We start from the raw sequence: 18440 nt of genomic DNA, 5'->3' as shown, positions 1-18440 counted from the left end.
TAAAAAAATATACATTTCCTTATGAAACCGAGAGTTTATTGTAATTTGGAAAAATAATTTATTCGGCTTAGAACACCGACAGCTGTTTGAAATTCGTGAAGCGAGAATTTTCTCGAATTTGATTTGTCAGTGTCCATCATTGATATTTTAGATTATTTCTAGATTTCTAGAGAGTGCGACGAAGCCGAAAGTGAAATTTTAATATTGAGTGAAGTAGTTTTGCGTTGTACCAATATTTTCAAGTACATTCCCATTTTAATTTTTTTGTCTAATCATGGATCAGGTAAGGTTATACTGGCTTACTGATTTGGTTTTTTTTATTGAAATTCTGAAACTAATAAATAATTTTAGGTTAATCAGTTAAAAGAGAAAGGTAATGCTGCTTTATCTTCGGGTAAATACGAAGAAGCCATTAAGTTTTACGCAGAAGGCATTGCATTAGACCCAAACAACCACGTTTTATATAGTAATCGATCAGCCGCACACGCTAAGGCCGGTAACTATGCGGCGGCTCTGGAAGACGCTAACAAATGCGTGTCAATAAACCCTTCATGGAGTAAAGGTTATTCTAGAAAGGGTAGTGCCTTAGCTTATCTTGGTGACCATGAAGAATCAATTGCTGCTTACGAAAAGGGGTTGGAGTTGGAACCTGGTAACCAACAGCTAGCTTCTGGTCTGGCAGAAGTGAAAAAACAAGCACAGGAAACTAAATTGAGAACGGAACAACTCTTTGAAAAACTTAAAGCTGATCCAAAAACTAGGGAATGGCTTGATGACCCTGAATATGTCAAAACGGTCAAGGTACTTGTTTCTTATTAAGGTTAAAAAAATCTATAACTGTAAAAAGCTCATAAATAATATTTTGTGTTATACCAAAATAACTTAATCTAAAACTTTGCTATTAACATAAATGTTGATGAGTCATTGTTAATGTTTCATTGTTGAAGCTTATTGTGTATTTGTGGGCAATATTCACATAACATTTGTTTCAGAAACTGGGGTCAGGCTTACTTCCACATAGCTCATTAGATGCAAAATTAATGGAGGATAAAAGAATGTTAGCAACACTAAGTGTTATGCTTGGTGTAGATCTTGGATCTCCTATGGATGTAGATCCACCAGCTCCTGAGCCAAAACCGACTGCCCCACCAAAACAAGAACCACCTAAACCTAACTATGAAGATATGCCAGAAAATAGAAGGCTGGCATTACAAGAAAAAGATATTGGAAATGAGTTTTACAAGAAAAAAGACTTTGATAATGCTTTGCTACACTACAATAAGGCAATTCAACATGACCCAGCCGATATTACTTTCTATACAAATGTAGCTGCTGTCTTCTTTGAGCAAAAAGAATATGAGAAGTGTGTCAAAGAATGTGAAAAGGCAATTGAAATAGGAAGAGAAAATAGAGCAGACTATAAATTGATTGCAAAAGCATTTACTAGAATTGGTGAGATAAATTGTTATAAATCATAAACAACCAGACTTATTCATATGAATTAGTTTTCCTATTTAAAAATTAGATCTCTTTCATTTCCATTAGACAAGAAAGAGTTTTCTGTAATTAATTTATCTGAAAACTATTGAATATTAGATCTAGTAATTATAATTTTTGATCATGAAGTTAAGTGATAACTATATATTAAATTTGTTTTAGGTAATGCTTATAAAAAGATGGAGCAATGGAAGCTGGCTAAAACATATTATGAAAAGTCTATGTCTGAACATCGTACTCCGGAGATCAAGACACTTCTAAGTGAGGTTGAAAAGAAGATAGTTGAAGAAGAAAAAAAGGCATATGTAGACCCAGTGAAAGCTGAACAGGAGAAGGAACTAGGCAACAAATTCTTCAAAAAAGGTATACAGCCTGTTCTTTTTAAGGTACTTGGTACAAACAAAATAATTAATATAGATTTTTTATTAGAAACAGCGGTTAAACAGGAATTGTTTATGGAGTATTTTGGCTATTCTATGCAATAATACTAATATAATAGTAGTAAAGAAATCATTAATTAATTGACAGTAAATTATTAATTAATTATGTATTACAAGATAGCCTTTACTATGCTTGAACTAAAAAAAAAAATACCTAGCTTAGAAATCAGCATTTTTACTGTTGTTGTCAAAATGTTGATTTTGTTGATGAGCACAAATGTTGTCCAAATTTTCCTTAACTTTGATTTTTATTAAAGGTGACTACAGTACTGCTATGAAGCATTACACAGAAGCAATTCAACGTAACCCAGACGACCCTAAGCTTTACTCAAACAGAGCAGCCTGTTACACCAAACTAGCCGCCTTTGATCTTGGGCTCAGAGACTGTGAAAAGTGTTGCAAACTTGACCCCAAGTTTATAAAGGGCTGGATCCGAAAGGGCAAGATTTTGCAGGTTTGAGTTTTTTTATTTTCTTTTTTGACTTTTTCTTGTAAATATCTTTATTTATATTTTTTAATACTAAAGAAATTATATTTGGCACCATAATTCCCCAGTGGGATCCGGGACAGATATATAGCTTGCATGGTGTCTTATGATTTATTGACAATAATGAATCTTTAGATAATTAGGTGATCAGCTTTTTGGGGCAGACTGTAAATTATTTAGGCCTAATTAATACATGCAATTTTTTTAATGTTTGTTCATTGCATGTATTGCATTGCTCCATAGCTACAATTCCAATGTTTGGATTTACTTTTATTTGACAATGTGTGGACTGTTATTAAATGTAATTAAAAACAATCACAGATATTTTTTTTGGGATTTTTAGGGCATGCAACAGCATTCTAAAGCTCTCACAGCCTATCAAAAGGCATTGGAATTAGATCCCAGCAATGCTGAGGCTCTGGAGGGATACCGTGCTTGCTCCACACAACTTAACTCTAATCCTGAAGAGGTTAGTAAAACATGCATTGACTTATGCCTATTTCTTTATTATTTTCAAATAGACATTGTTTAATAATGTATTATGAAATTAGCAATGAATTATTCAATACATAAATCCAATAAATTTTACATGATAAATAATAAATATGTCAGGACTGAAATACATTTAATGTTAGTCACAAGTGCAATATTAGTTGATTGAATTATAACATGATACCACTACGTCAATAGAATTATCAAAGGAATATTTTATTTCTAACATCTATTTAACATCTATTTATCAATAAATTTTGAAATTGTGATTTACATATTGATTTATCAAATGCAATTAATTTAATTCTGTCTGTTTGTTCACAGGTCCGTAAGCGAGCGATGTCAGATCCAGAAGTACAGCAAATACTCCGGGATCCAGCCATGAGATGCATCCTTGAACAAATGCAGCAAGACCCACATGCATTACAGGACCATCTTAAAAATCCAGAGATTGCTGCAAAAATACAAAAGTTACTAGAGTCAGGACTCATTGCTATACATTAGATTTACTTATCTAGAGATATAGGTTTTTTAATCGCCTGCACTAAATGAAGAAGGAACAGAGCTGAATTGATCAGTTACAATGATATATCTTGCTTATTACAAGACAATATTCTAAAATTATTCTATAACTTTTGACATTTATAAGGGTTTGCTATAACAATACAATAAAATATCAGAATAGTTAAAATGATCAGTTATATGAATGCTTGCAGTAATTTTTATAACATAGGGTAGATAGAATTATATTAGAGGTGGTATCTAATAATAAGCATATGAACAAAGCCCGCTCAAGCTGATATCTCAGTTTGCTGTTTTTTATTAAATAAAACCAATATTGTTAAATAAGAGTTCCACAATGCAATTGCAAACTGCATTTTTTCAGTCTTACTATAGAGTGCAGGCCAAATTATACAAATATTCTAATGTAGTATTTTTTTTAAGTGGCCAGTATGATTCTACTGCAAGCTTTGTGTTACATAAAAAAAAAGATTTTTCAATTTTGCTGTTTTATTGAGGAATAAATAATTAAAAGTTATGATGGTGTGTAAGGCCATTATGGTGAGTTAATTATAAAATAATATAACATTTATTAATGTGTTTAAAATGTAGCGACTAAATACACAAAATTGTATTGTTTTCTTACAATTATATTACCACCTCCATTCATTCCATTCTAAGTTATATTAAATCTGTTGGACGTCTTCTGATGTGTTAGGGTCCACTTTATTTTTACCATTTGCATGAATACAACTTGCAATAATAATTGTATGATTATGAAATAAAGTTTATGTAGGCCAATAACATTTCTTTTTTGCTTTTTCGTTATGTTCCCTATACCTAATTCCTATTTAAGAATTGTAAATTGACTTGTGCTATTAATAAAAGTATTTTATAGAAAATACGAATGTTTACGCATTTCCTGCACATCGTTATCGCCCATGAGAAAAGCTAGTATGTCATAGGAGTAATCGTTCTAAATTCGAATAGATTCTCATTGTGTTTAACGATTATTCATATATACTGTAACAAAGACGGGTCGACTGGAATATTTCTAGATTTTTCTACTTATGATTGTAGTAGAAGTATGATTTCGGACCGTTTCAGGAGAGGGTCAATCATATAATAGAGAATTGTAATTTGTACAATGTTACCCTGGTTTTCAGGAAGGCGAAACATTGTTTCAGAACATGTGTAGTAGAGTGGTGCAGTTTTCAGGAGACCCCTTTTTCAGGCCTAGTTATACCCCTTTGATGAAGGAATAGTCTAGACCGACTACCGATTTTCTAGGTGTGGACAAGGACGAAATGATACGCGAGAGAGCACTCAAGAACGCCGTAAGACAAGGACGGAGCCATGTGCGAATGAGACAGAGTACGGACGTACTAGAATTGTGCAATCGCTACTCAGTAGCAATCCCGCCTAAAGAGTTCTCGAATATTGTTCACGATTTTTCGCAGGGATGTATAAGCGAGCCGAAACGCGACCAGTTAGTTTAGTTTCGAATGCGATATCAAGAGATAAACACTGAAGCGATAAAGTGCGAATAAAGTATTGTGTGAAGTGTGTATAATTAAGTAATTGGTGACTGTTGTTGTGTGCAATAAGTGTATTTCTGCGAATAATTTGTGTTCATAAATTCCTCATTGATTTATCAAGAAATAAACCCTTGAAGAAATCTACGCATTTTATATCCGATCCCCTAGCTCGCAACAATACATTATTTTTTATTTATTTACCTGCACAAGAATTAAATTATATTAACAATATACAGTGGTACCTCGACATACGAGTTTAATCCCCTTTGAATAAATTGAAATGCCATTAATCCGTTCCAGGTCCCAAAACACCACCTCAGTCGTTTTTCAATAAGAAAGCGATTTCACATTCAATAGACATCTTCTTTGAACCTATGGTTATAAAAATAAATGATTATGTTTTGTCACGAACCTATTTTATCAAAAATGCTTTGAAATCAAGAGAAACTAGCTCACAGACGCGTCTAGTATGTGGTGGGAGAAACTGTCAGACGCCAACACGCTGGGCGTATTTTGTGTGCGATTCTTCGTTTGCTCTAATCTCATAGCAAAATATCGCTCGCTCGGCTCCTCATATCTCAAAACACTCGTATATCGAAGTACTACTGTACTTAAAAAAAGAAAAAAATATGGTGTACCCTTACTAATTAAAGAATTATGCAAAAGTGCGACTTCAATTAGTGTCCTTTCGGCGGAGCGTAAAGCATAATGGTAATTAATAGATGATGAATGAGTGATTCGCGCCGCGACTTTGAATAGTTGCTTCCGAAAAATAGAAAAAAAGATAAGATTAAGCTAGCAAGAGTTTTGTAGACATATGAAAAAGTAATTTAATAGTCCAAGAAGAAAAAACAAGAGTTGAAGTTGACAATCTCAAGATAATGTTTGATTTTAGGATCGTTATGAGATTTTTAATATTGTTAATAATGGGAATAATTATTGATACATGTATAATCTATCAATCATTATTTCCGTAAAATATTTAACGACGCTGATGAAGTTATGGGCAATAGCTAGTCATTTAATTCCATAATTTTACATGTTAACTTTATTCCTCTTTCTCTTAACACCGAGGTATTTGGGTCTACCTAAACCAATGTAAATAATACAATTGCGGGTTTCGCATAAATATGAACTAAATGATAATTGATCTCGGTGTGTACATTGATAATATTTAAATTTTGAAAATATTTCGATGATTTTAATTGTCAATCAATCAAATGACAATCATTCAAAAACTTGATGCCTGATATTTGACAGATTGAAATAATATTGTTGATAAAATTAGCGGTTGTAATCTAGTGTGAGTTTGTAAATTTCATTGCAATAATTAATTAACTTCACAATGAAGAAACGATGCAAGTTGAAACTAAATACTGGTGGTTGGTGGACGTATGTTCATGTGACCTTATTATCTTGCAAATAATTGTTATCGGTGTATGTAAACCGACAGCTGTTTGTGCCAGTTATATTAAAAGTTTATGCTGACTATATTCTGGTGAAAATTAAACAAATGTGATTTTTGCACGTTTAGCTTCATTTATTTGCACGTAAGTACTATTTATAGTTATTAATATTTTTTAGTTAAACCATACTTATATTTACATTATCGTACTGGAGTAATAAGATTAATATTTAAATAAAAAATTGATTCCCAATATGATTTCTTTTTCTTTATTGTTTATCTAGGCTTCGCAATTTAAAAAATCATCGGTTGTAAACTTAATTCATTTTTATTAGTTGTCATTCTTCTAAATAATATTATTTGAGCTATTAGTCATTTTTATTCATATGCATATTCATAATCCATAAGGAGTTGTCACACAATAGAATACCTAAACATATAGATGTTATGTAAAAGGTAAATATTTATATCTTAAGAAATGTGTTTAGTTATGGGTTTGCCAATGTCATTAGATGAACAGATGTAGGTTTTCCTATTAAGACATGCTATTGATGTGCTTAGACAAAAAAAAAATTTATTTCAATACAGTACTTGATACTCATGATTTTAAGTGTCCTAATAATTGGTTCTTTTTTAAGTAAAAATCTGTTGTATGTGAATAAGATGTACCTAATTAGTTATAATTCTAAAGATAAATAAATAATCTATATCTTATAATAAATTAAGGATTAGTATTAAAGTTAAGATTACATATGAATGTATTTGTATCTGGGTCCTGATTATGATTGGTAATAAAAAAAAGGAACTCATTTCTTAGGAAGAAGTTTATAATGTTTTTATTGATGCTGAACTTAAATATATATATACTATGGTATACTTACCCACGCTTATATAAAATAACTAAGAATTCGCTATGAAATAAAACAAGACAATTATGTCTCTATCTTAAATAACTCAAGTTAATTATTGAAATAGATTTATTTGATGGTTTATTATTCATTATTAGTACTAGTTAGTATTGTCAAAATTATTGTATTATTCAATTTTAAAGATTCTTTATTTTGTTATACAATAATTTACACAAAGTGCTACATATCCAGTGTACATTATTTCCTGGAACGTAACAAACTTATAACTAAGCATGTTTTTAAAGCCGTTTTGCTTTAAAAACGTTAAAAAGTTTTAATGATTAGAAAGGTTTAACAATAACAAACTAAATTTAACAATGAGGTAAACTACCTGGGAACTATGCAATCTTAAGATGAGATTTGCATTTTTTAAATGCAAATATTGTATTATTAATTAAAACAAACATAGATATTTAATATAATTGGGGAATAAGCACTTGTAGTCAATGATAGGTTTTTATTTACAAATAAGAAGCTTATTTGACATTCCCACCAAAAAAAATTCTTCTTTCAGTAGAAAAATTCATTGCCATTACATTCAATGCAATATGCTTTTTTACAAATTGTCAAATAGTAAAAAAGATAGTAGTTTACATGTTCTTATGAATTAAATTTCAAATTGTCATATACAAAGTTGCAAATTATAATATTGAATTTGTATAAATCAGCAGAAACATTATAAGATAAAATATGTTGGGATTATCAATTGGTCTAATTAGTAGCTTATCACAAGGTATTACAAGATAACAAGCCACTTGTTTAAAGTTTTAACTTGTAATTTCCTCAAGAAAAAGATCCTAAAGTGTATTTTTAGCAGCAATTTTCTTCACTCGGAAATGGTGTACCATGCAATAATGTATGTGGCGCGTGGACAAATTTTTCATATACATAATTATGTTGAATTTTACATCAATAGGATTAGGCAATAGGTAGGTGTACTACGCCCATTTGTTGTCATAAGTGTTCACGTGTTCTTTTTACTACAGTACAATTGCCACAAAACGTCATAGTACTCACCAAATACAATGAAAGCAGGGAAGCTTTTGTCTGACAATTTCGGTATCGAACCTGATACCCAGGAGACCAGTTTTCAGATGCCGATGCCTTTACGAAACCACTTAAGCACGGGCCTTGCTTATTGTAAACCCAAACATTTTCGTTCCGAGTGGTGTGTATTTTATTAAACAGAACAATTGGCTGTAAATGTTTGTGACATAATTCCATGAACTCATAACTTTTCACGCCTACCTTCATGATCTGAGATTTTATTAAAAAATTAAATATAAAAACCAATGTTTACTGCTAGCTTAAGATTACAAATATACATTTGTAAGTATTGTATAAAATGTGGAATATCAACATATAAATTACCAAGTAATTCGATTCATTCTGCCTGAAGGAACTTGAAAACATGAAAAGTCATTTATATGTTTAAAATTTTCCAAACCACGTAACCTTTTGTTATCAAATAATCCTTCTATCATATTATATGGCACTCAACCTATCTAATTAATTTGATTATTAATTTAGGCATTATTTTTATGTAATGTGAATGTCGAATGTCTTGCTCGAATTCGTGAATAAAAATATCGTAAAAGGAAGTTATTAGTAAAATGTGCTTAAGGTGTTTGATGGAGGTAACTTACCTTTTAATTAAAGAAATAATTTTAGTCTGTGCTGTACAGTTGGAATAAAGTTATGTAAAAATACATAGTTTTGCCATAAATACTGAAACAAATAAAAACATTTTTTTCTATTGTAAATAACATTAATTATTACTTTTACAGTGTATTAGTTTAGTACAATTTAAAATATAAAAAGCTCATTCGAAATTGTCTCCATTGGCTGCAATACAGTCCTTTAAACTTTAAGGCCAGTTATCAATAGAAGCACGCAGTATTTCCATGGGATTTTTTTACTACCAATCGTACGGATTGTTTTAGGGACTCCAAATTATCATGGCGTTTAGAGCAAGCCGTACTCTCTAAAACTGACCATAAATCATAATCCAGCGGATTAGGATCGGGACTAGACAACGTCCAGTCTTCAGCTCTGAAGAAGTCCGAAACGTACGTTTTCGAGTCTTCCTGGAAGGACCATTTTTGGTTATGGAACACAAACAGAGGTCTTATTGTACCTATTAATACCCTGTTACACAAACATTTTACTAATACCAACCGTATGGAGAGTTTTAAAAATTGCATTTGGCTCCATACCTACTTTGTGTAATGCACTCACAACGATTCGGTTCTCTTTATCACCTCACTCCATTTTAATATTGCGAAATATTGTACAACGTGTTGGCGCCAAAATGAGAATACCCAATGAACAATCATATAAAAATAACAGATTCCAAATTCAAATGTAATACTTTGTTTATTTTTAATTGTAATATTATTTATGGCCAGACTAAGTATTTTATATCTATAACTAAAATATTATGCTGGCAAGAAGTCTAATGACCAAGCCTTCTTCATCAAATCCTTTATTACATGACGTGGTATGTGGTAGATATTCATATTAGGATTATAGCGATGATACCGAGATATATGACACAATTATATAACAAAATTCGCCGAAATACCGAAACTCGTTAAGAATTATCTGCGTATGCCCAAATATTTAGATCTTAAAGTAATACGTTAATTTTGTAATGCTGCTTAAGCTTCGCTTGGCTAGATTTTTTTATTATTTGCGTTTAATCAGGCTCTTAAGTAGGCAAGTAGAATTTCAGGCTTTGGAGCCTGACGTGAATGTTTGGATCAAAGACATTCAGTACGGAGTGAAATGCGCTCGTAGTGAGAAGAATCCATTGACATAGCTGTTGTTGGTTCCTACTTCAGAATTGTCATATCTGTATACTTTGTTTATAACAGTGGGTTATGGTATTCCAAACATATGTTTGTTTCAGATAAGCTGCTAAGATGGTTTCCTCGGGGAAGAAGAGTGGATGTTTGATGGGTTGTGGCTCCGTAATGGTAGTTGTCGGAGCTGTGATGGTGATATTTTGGCCAACCTTGTTCTTCAATCAGCTAAAAAGTGTAAGTATAAAATGACGTCAAAAACATAACTTGTATGAACAAGTCTCGCAACTCAGTTCTTCTTCCGTAAAAATTAATGATATCCATAACGAAGTCTGTTAATTTATTCAGTTCCAACTTCTGTCTTAAGCTATTACGTAATTAGCTAATCTAAAATCTTATAGTGACCATATCAATATTTTTATGAAATTCTTTTATGTTTTTAATAAAAGTTACGTAAATAATGTAATTGATTCGAGTTTATGTTTTCATGATTTAATTATAATATCTATGAATGAAGTGTATTTTAACGGTTATGTACAGAAGGCATATCGTTTCGTATGTTTCATTGATAATTTTTATAGCAAAACGTCGCGTGCTTTCCATTGACTCCTTTAAGGCACAAATGTCTGCTAATCTCAAACGATAAGTATTTCGCCAAAACTCGAACCAGAACCTCAAGGTAACGCCATGTTCGGCCATGCGTAGGTGTTTTTTTTACAAATGTACCATATCATGTATTATGACTAAAAATTAAGTAATACCACGATATGATCGTGTGATATACTAATTAACGATAAAATATTTATTGCTATACATACTAGTTCCATTATTAAGGTTTATAAGGTTCGCTATAGGAATATTCATGCTTTACGTCTCTAAAATTATAATTTAAACCAAAATAGCGGAATTAGTAAATTAATGTATTCTATACATATAAAATTCCCCGCGAACTTGGTTTCGCCTTTCGCATTTTTTTGCTTAGCCTACCTTTTTAGTAGATACATTCCAACATATGAAAAGTTCGTTGCCTTGATATTGCGTTCTCAATTGCAGGAACAGAAAATTGGTTTAGGTTTAAGGTTGTTAATTATTCACTTCATTAAAGCTTCCGCCGAGTCGTCTTCGAGTTTTGAGCTTAGCATATTTTGCGATTCATTTTTAATTATATAGATATAAATTCCTTTTTATAAATCGTAGATTTGTGATAGTATCAGGTTTGTTGTACCGTATCATGTAAAAATGATAATAAATAAGATAACATTAAGTTAAGTACTGAATAAAAATAATAGTCAAAACCGTGGTCACTTTGCCATGTTATAACATTAAATATATTAGCTGTGAAAGTGGTACCTCCTTCAGCTTGACTTAGTGAGACTTCTATGTAATCAAACCGAATTAGACTACTTGTCTATATAAATATAATAGAAATAGTTGCATACGCCCTGTCCTATTAGAGGCTCACTATATCACATACAGTGTACGCGACTTCCTTTACAATTGCATTGTTTAGATAACAAACTGCACCCACGCTTCTCGATATAATAATTCGCTATAGTACAAGGACTAATTAAGTCAATAAAATGTTGTTTTTGATAATTTATTAAATTTATTTGAGAACTGGCAACTGTATTAGACATTTTGACATCAAAATCATGTGAATAAATGATAAATGCCTTTAATTTTGTGTTGGTATTTTTAATATCGCTTTCATTTGGACAATTTTATTTCTACGTTCTTCGTAATTAAGAATATACTAGACTTGGTACATATAGAGTCCAAATAGACCTCTCGTAGTTTAACGCTTGTCAGTTAGTTATAAACCTTCCTAGTTTCGTGTGTGATTGTTTTTTCATAATAAGTTACGCATGATGATAGAGTATCAAACGAACCATGCGAACAAAATTAACGTGATACTTTGTTTAGTTAACAATACTATTTATTATCAATCAATCAGACTAAGTTCAAAAACACTATACATATGAACTTCTTAAGTTTAATTACATTAATAATTTAGCTCTTTACTTTATGGTTTATGTTGGATTGTATAATCTGTGCCAATTACAGATGATGATCCTCTCAGAAGAGTCGACATCTTTCTCCATTTGGCGAGAAGTTCCGATTCCAATGTACCTGGAATGCTACATGTTCAACATCACAAATGTGGATGAAATAATCGCTCGAACAGCTAAAACTGTGCAAGTGGAACAGCTCGGACCCTATATCTTCAGAGAATCACATACTAAGGTAAGATTTCGCTAAAATTCTTGGCGCTTTTCTTGGAAAAATATAGACAATTCAACAGAATTGTCTATATTTTCTCTTGTGAAGTCTGTTCCTTTGAACACACCTTTGTGGTATCTATACTCTCGAAACTCGGGTGCCTACTATATATATATATATATATAATATATAAGATACACATATATACTGTCACTGAATCAAGCCAAAAAACACACACATTCCACGCATTTCTATCTATATTATTGTTTAGTTTGCAAACCTTCTAATTAAATAAATATATAAAATTATTACGACTCCTCTAAGTTTTATTATGATGGCAATAATAAAAATGTATCACTCTATTGTTACGTTTCGGAACGAAGTATCTCCTCGTTTATTAAAAATATTGTTGTTACCAAGATCATATGTGGAACAAAGGTGTCTTAAGTATCAAAACACCAGGATTTGTTTTTTCTAATAGACAATCTTCTGTATCTGACACACGCTATCCACTTTTATGGGTCTAAGGTATACGGGTTCCCTCACGATGTTTTCCTTCTGGGCGAGTTTTGGGCGGACAGATAGTCCATTGATGCACAGCCGGAGTTCGAACCTGGGGCTCCGAACCTCAGAAGAACCTCATTAAAGTGTTTTTTTTGTTAAAAAAACTTATTTTAATTAGCAATAATACCGCTTCTAGCATTTTTGTTCGTGATTCATTCTGTATGATGTAATTTTATCTTAATGGACAATACAACTTAGTACTTAGAACGTATATGTTGCCTTATATATTTTCCTTATTAGTTTCTTAATTAATTATTCATGCAAATATATACTGGTGTAAAATCATATTAATATCGAAAGAAAACACTTTTTTACATATATGTATATACATGTATGTATTACATATATGTTTTTTTTAAATGTAATAGCAGGCAAACGGGCAAGAGGCTCACCTGATGTGAAGCGATACCGCCGCCCAGGGACACTCACATTGCCAGAAGGCTCGCAAGTGCGTTGCCGGCCTTTCAAGAATTGGTACGCTCTTTTCTTGAAGGACCCTAAGTCGAATTGGTTCGGAAATACTTCAGTGGGCAGCTGGTTCCACATAGTGGTGGTGCGCGGCAAAAACTGCCTTAGAAAACGCTCAGTTGTGGAACGACGGACGTCGAGGTGATACGGATGGTATTTTGTATTCTGCCTCGACGTCCGATGATGAAACTCAGCTGCAGGTATTAATCCGAACAACTCCTCTGAACACTCTCCATGGTAAATGCGGTAGAAGATGCAGAGTGACTCCACATCTCTACGCAACGCCTAAGGATCGAGCCGCTCGGAGAGGGATTGGTCATGGACGATTCGAACCGCTCTTCGTTGAATACGGTCAAGTGGAAGGAGCTGGTACTGGGGAGCTCCCGCCCAGAGGTGAGAACAGTATTCCATGTGTGGCCGAATTTTTATAGAGTTGCAAGCGGTGGCCCGGAGTGAAGTACCGTCTCGCCTTGCTGAGCACACCAAGCTTTTTGGAGGCTAATTTAGCCTTCCCTTCCAAATGACCGCGAAACTGGACGTTATTCGATATGTCAACGCCCAATATTCCGATGTTAGCTGAGGCTTTAAGGAGAGTGCCTTCAAAGAGGGGAGTAGCGACAAAGGGAGTTTTTTTAGCGGAAAACGCGCAGACTTGTGTCTTCTTGGGGTTAAATTGGACTAGATTTAGTCTACCCCAGCCCGAGACTCCACGTAAAAGAGTTTCGACTTCAGACACAAGTTTGTTCCGGCACTCATCAACAACAGCCCGAGAAATACCTGCCCGGCCTGTGTAAAAAGTATCCCCAGTGCTGTCGTCCGCATAGCAATGAAGGTTGCTAAGTTGCAACATATCATTAATATGCAGAATAAACAGGGTCGGGGATAGGACACAGCCTTGTGGGACACCAGCATTGACGGGTTTAAGGTCGGAGCATGCTCCGTCGATGACGACCTTAATGCTCCGATCAGCGAGAAAGCTGGAAATCCAGTTGCATAATTTCTCGGGGAGCCCATAGGCTGGAAGCTTCGAGAGCAGTGCTCTGTGCCACACCCGATCGAAGGCTTTCGCTATGTCCAAACTTACCGCCAGCGCCTCCCCCTTGGACTCAATTGCCTCTGCCCACCTATGTGTAAGGTATACAAGGAGGTCACCAGCTGAGCGACCATGACGAAAGCCGTACTGAGAATCGCTAATCAGCTGGCTGCCCTCTAGATACCTCAAGAGCTGGCCGTTAATAATGGTTTCCATTATTTTGGAGAACAAGGAGGTTATTGCGATTGGGCGATAGTTGGACGGATCAGAGCGATCGCCTTTTTTAATCATCGGATGTATCAAAGCTGTCTTCCAGCACTTCGGAACAGTGTTGAGGGAGTACAGGTACCGGAAAAGGCGCGTTAGGACCGGAGCCAACTCAGGAGCACAAGTACGCAGCACAATTGGGGGGGATGCCATCAGGCCCGCTCGACTTATGGATGTCCAGGGAAAATAAATGTTTACGGATAGCACGTTGCCGGAATGTAACTTCAGGCATCGTAGCGCGTGCGTAGGCATCGCACCGCAATAATGTCGGTGGTTCCTTCCCCTGATCATCCAAAGTTGAGTTCGACGCAAAGAGACAGCCTAGAAGATCGGCCTTCTCTTTTGCAGTATGGGCCAGTGAGTCATCCTCCCTATGCAGTGGTGGAATAGAGGGCTGACAGAAATTCCCTTGGACAGCTTTGGCAAGAGACCAGAAGGCTCGAGTTTCCGAAGGAAGGTGGGCCAATTTCTCACCAAACCTGGCAATATGCTCTGACTTTGCCTTAGCGATTTCCCGTTTGAAGGACCTAGAGGCTGAATTGTATGCTTTTTTACGTTCGCCGATAGCCGCATCACAGGATGTCGCCGCTTCTGCCCAGGCTTTAAAGCATTCACGCTTACGGCGCAAAGCCTCTTTGCACGAACGCCTAAACCAAGGCTGGGACTTGCCACTGACCGGCACCGCAGAGAATGGAATAAAAAGTTCCATGCCCTGCAGGACCACATCAGCGACAGAGTCAGCGACGGCATCCGGAGTACTCAACGAAAAGCAAATGGGTAGGACGCAAAAAAAGACCGCAGAAGAAGCTAGGCCGTAAAGGGCGCGTGAGCGGCACAATGCTCCGTACTACACAATGATCTGATGAACCCAATGGCGGGTCAACAGAGACTTGGTAGGTCTCCGGATGTGAAGTCAGCAGAAGGTCCAACAAAGAAGGTTTATGACCATCCACATCTGGTATTCGCGTAATCGCAGGGACCATTTGCGTCAAGTCGTAGGCTAAAGCAAAGTCGTGAAAGGATCTTTCCGTGTGATCGGTGGTTTCAGAGCCGAGCCAATCGGTATGGTGGGCGTTAAAATCGCCAAGTATCACGATTTCAGCGGTAGGAATCCTTTCGAGCAGGGAATCTATAGCCATTTGGATTTGCTCAATGAGTCGGTCAGTTTCGGTATTTCAGCTATGGGACCTATACAGGCATGCGTAGAATCGCGGATGGTCATCGCAGTCTACGCGCAGCCAGAGGTTAGATAGGTCCCTTCCTTCAAGCGTCCCGAGGCGACGAGAACAGATATCCTCTCTGACGTACACGCAAACTCCAGCCCGCGGCACAAATGAATGTTCCAATTTGTACCCCGGGTAGGTAAGAAGTATCAGCCGGGGAGGAAATCTGAGTCTCGGTAAGAAAGAGCAAGGCCGGCTTCGCAGTCTCTAAATGATAGAGGACAGCGTGGATGTTGGAGTTGAGCCCCCTAATATTTGTGAAGTCCACGGCGAATGTGGATGGATTGTTGGATTGCTCCGTTTGCCCCGAGCCCGATAATTTTTTTTTTAAAGAGCGCAGAATACGAAGGGCAGCCTGTGCGTCCACCACCGGGTGCTGAGTGTCCCGGTGGTGGACGCCCAGAGGGGGATTCTCCACCGCAAGCGCGTGTGATACCCCCCTGGGGTAGATTCTGATTCTTCTGCACCTTCATATTTCTTGTAGAGGGGGGTATTTATATATGTATGTTATGTATTTGTATATGTTATGTATGTATAGCTATAAACTTATATTTATTTTACATAATTTTACTTTAGCTGTGATACTTTATGACATTCAACACCTTTTTTCTTCAGCCACCGTGACCACGCACGCTGTCAAGCACGCGAAACGTCGGAAAATTTTAAAATTATGTAAATTTTATAAAAGTACATAGCTTCAATCCGGTAAAAAAGTGTTTTCTTTAAATGTGTAAAAGCTATGTTAACAAAAGACAATACTATATTAATATCGCCTTCGTCGCTTTAAAAATAGCGTATAAATAGATTATGGTTTGAGTCCTGGTAAAACAATATTTGCTAGGTTTGGTTGGTAAAACGTTATGGACCGAAATCATGGTCTTCTCTTTGCTGTTCGTTAAAACTTGTTGTATATAGAAAAATCACTGGATTTAATGTATATATTTTAATAATTAAATAATTAAAATCAATGGCGCAACAACCTATTTAGGTCTGAGCCTCACATTTCTGTATCTGTTTCATGATCATTTGTTAATGTAATAGGCAAGTAGGTGGTCAGCCTTCTGTGTCACACGCCATCGACTTTATGGGTCTAAGGGAAGCCGGTTTCTTCACGATGTTTTTCCTTCACCGTTCGAGCGAATAATAAATGCGTACACAGAAAGAAAAGTCCATTGATGCACAGCCAGATCGAACCTACGACCTCAGGAATGAGAGTCGAATGCTGAATCCACTCGGCCAACACTGCTCATTAAATAGAAACAATTTTATAGGAACTTAGTCATTAGTGTATAATTGTTATGTGTCTCACACCTAATACGTAATATTGTGATAAATTGCTTATGATAGACTGTATTCATAGCTTTGATACTGTTGAGCATTTTTAACATCAGACATTTTCGTATTTTGTACGGATCGGAGTCCTGGTCAATTCGTGCAGCGGACCGTAAAATATAGATGCATTCGAGATGTGGTGTTGCAGGAGATTGTTGCGAACGGCAAAAAGAACAAGGCTGTCAACTATCTTTTACAAACGGGTGCTTAGTTACTTTGGTCTGATGGCCAGGAGAGAACAGAATAAAATCGAAAAGCTAATATGAGTAGGAAGAAGTCGGGGTCGATCGTCTTTCTATCGTGTTGTGGAGGCAGCACCTCGACCTATATGTTCGGACTTTTCGATACAGGCACGACCTTCAATACAGACTACTATGAAGAAGAATTAAACCTTCGTATATATACCTATATATAAGGAATAAATTGTTTTCGTCTTTAGATTATGTAACTAGTCGCTCGCTTTACTCTCAACAGGTAAATAACTCGATAGTTATATACCTGTTGAGAGTAAAGTCGTCCGATAACGACACGCGCCAACGTGTCTTTTTTTGTTTTGCGTTATCACGACCATCATCATTGGGACATCCTTAAAGAACTTTGTAAAATTAAAAATTACTTTTTGTGATTTTTACGAGCTTCACTTGCGTGCATTCAATAAACCATATACACAATAGTATATGTACCATGAAAAACAAAGACTTATTTGTATATTTTGATAACATTCATGAATTTATAAGTAATAATATTTATGATAACCTTTAGGTCAGCAAAACTAGGTTACTGTTAGGTCAAGGCAAACGTCTATGATTATTTAAATTTAAATATTCTGCAAATTTGCATTTTTTTGCTGACTGCACATGACATTTTAATTCAATTTGGGTCAAAAATAATGCTTATTATTTTATACTATATGTCATAATAAATGAGTATTAACTGTTATTTTGTTGCCGTATTTTAACTAATTTTTTATTAATAGATTAGAACAGAATGAAATGTGAAAAAATTGTTCTTGATTTAAGTAAACAAAATCTTAAATTAACATTACATACATATAATTATAATTGTTAATGTGACTTTATTAGTCATATTATATATCGCTTTAAGATGTGACAAGGAGCATGACGTGATGGTGTCAACTGCGTAAAACAATTTTTTTCTTAAGTATTACCGAACCAATTACATTAGGATTCGTCAAGAAAAGAGCGTACCGATACTTTAAAGGCCGGCAGCGCGCTTGCAAGCCTTACGGCAGCACGAGTGT

General features: G+C 35.0%; 2 protein-coding genes and 1 long non-coding RNA gene across 5 annotated transcripts in view; 2 read left to right on the top strand and 1 right to left on the bottom strand.

The window, feature by feature from the left end:
- The first annotated feature begins 78 nt into the window (after positions 1 to 78).
- LOC123708767 (stress-induced-phosphoprotein 1) lies at positions 79 to 4227 on the top strand. The gene is made up of 7 exons (XM_045659639.1): positions 79 to 283; positions 352 to 801; positions 993 to 1452; positions 1660 to 1860; positions 2195 to 2391; positions 2768 to 2893; positions 3241 to 4227. The coding sequence occupies exons 1-7, from the start codon at positions 275 to 277 to the stop codon at positions 3418 to 3420; spliced, it is 1623 nt and encodes a 540-aa protein (XP_045515595.1). The 5' UTR covers positions 79 to 274; the 3' UTR covers positions 3421 to 4227.
- LOC123708772 lies at positions 3151 to 8384 on the bottom strand. The gene is made up of 2 exons (XR_006753652.1): positions 8286 to 8384; positions 3151 to 3370 (listed from the first exon to the last, which is right to left on the bottom strand). It is a non-coding gene; the product is annotated as an uncharacterized LOC123708772 (long non-coding RNA).
- The window catches only part of LOC123708770 (protein croquemort-like), a 30751-nt gene continuing 18426 nt past the window's right edge, over positions 6116 to 18440 (top strand). Inside the window, exons 1-3 of one of the 3 annotated variants that reach the window (XM_045659645.1) lie at positions 6116 to 6505; positions 10180 to 10309; positions 12137 to 12316. In XM_045659645.1, coding sequence (XP_045515601.1) covers positions 10193 to 10309; positions 12137 to 12316 — 297 coding nt within the window. In that variant the 5' untranslated portion in view covers positions 6116 to 6505; positions 10180 to 10192. Of the gene's footprint in view, positions 6506 to 8299; positions 8437 to 8839; positions 8906 to 10179; positions 10310 to 12136; positions 12317 to 18440 lie in introns of those variants that run through there. The other 2 variants (XM_045659646.1, XM_045659647.1) reach the window with 2 other exon arrangements.

This window comes from Pieris brassicae, chromosome 4 (genome assembly GCF_905147105.1).
Source record: "Pieris brassicae chromosome 4, ilPieBrab1.1, whole genome shotgun sequence".
Taxonomy (NCBI): Eukaryota; Metazoa; Arthropoda; class Insecta; order Lepidoptera; family Pieridae; genus Pieris; species Pieris brassicae.
Note: the sequence above shows the minus strand (reverse complement) of the source record. Positions and strands in the feature narration are given on the sequence as shown.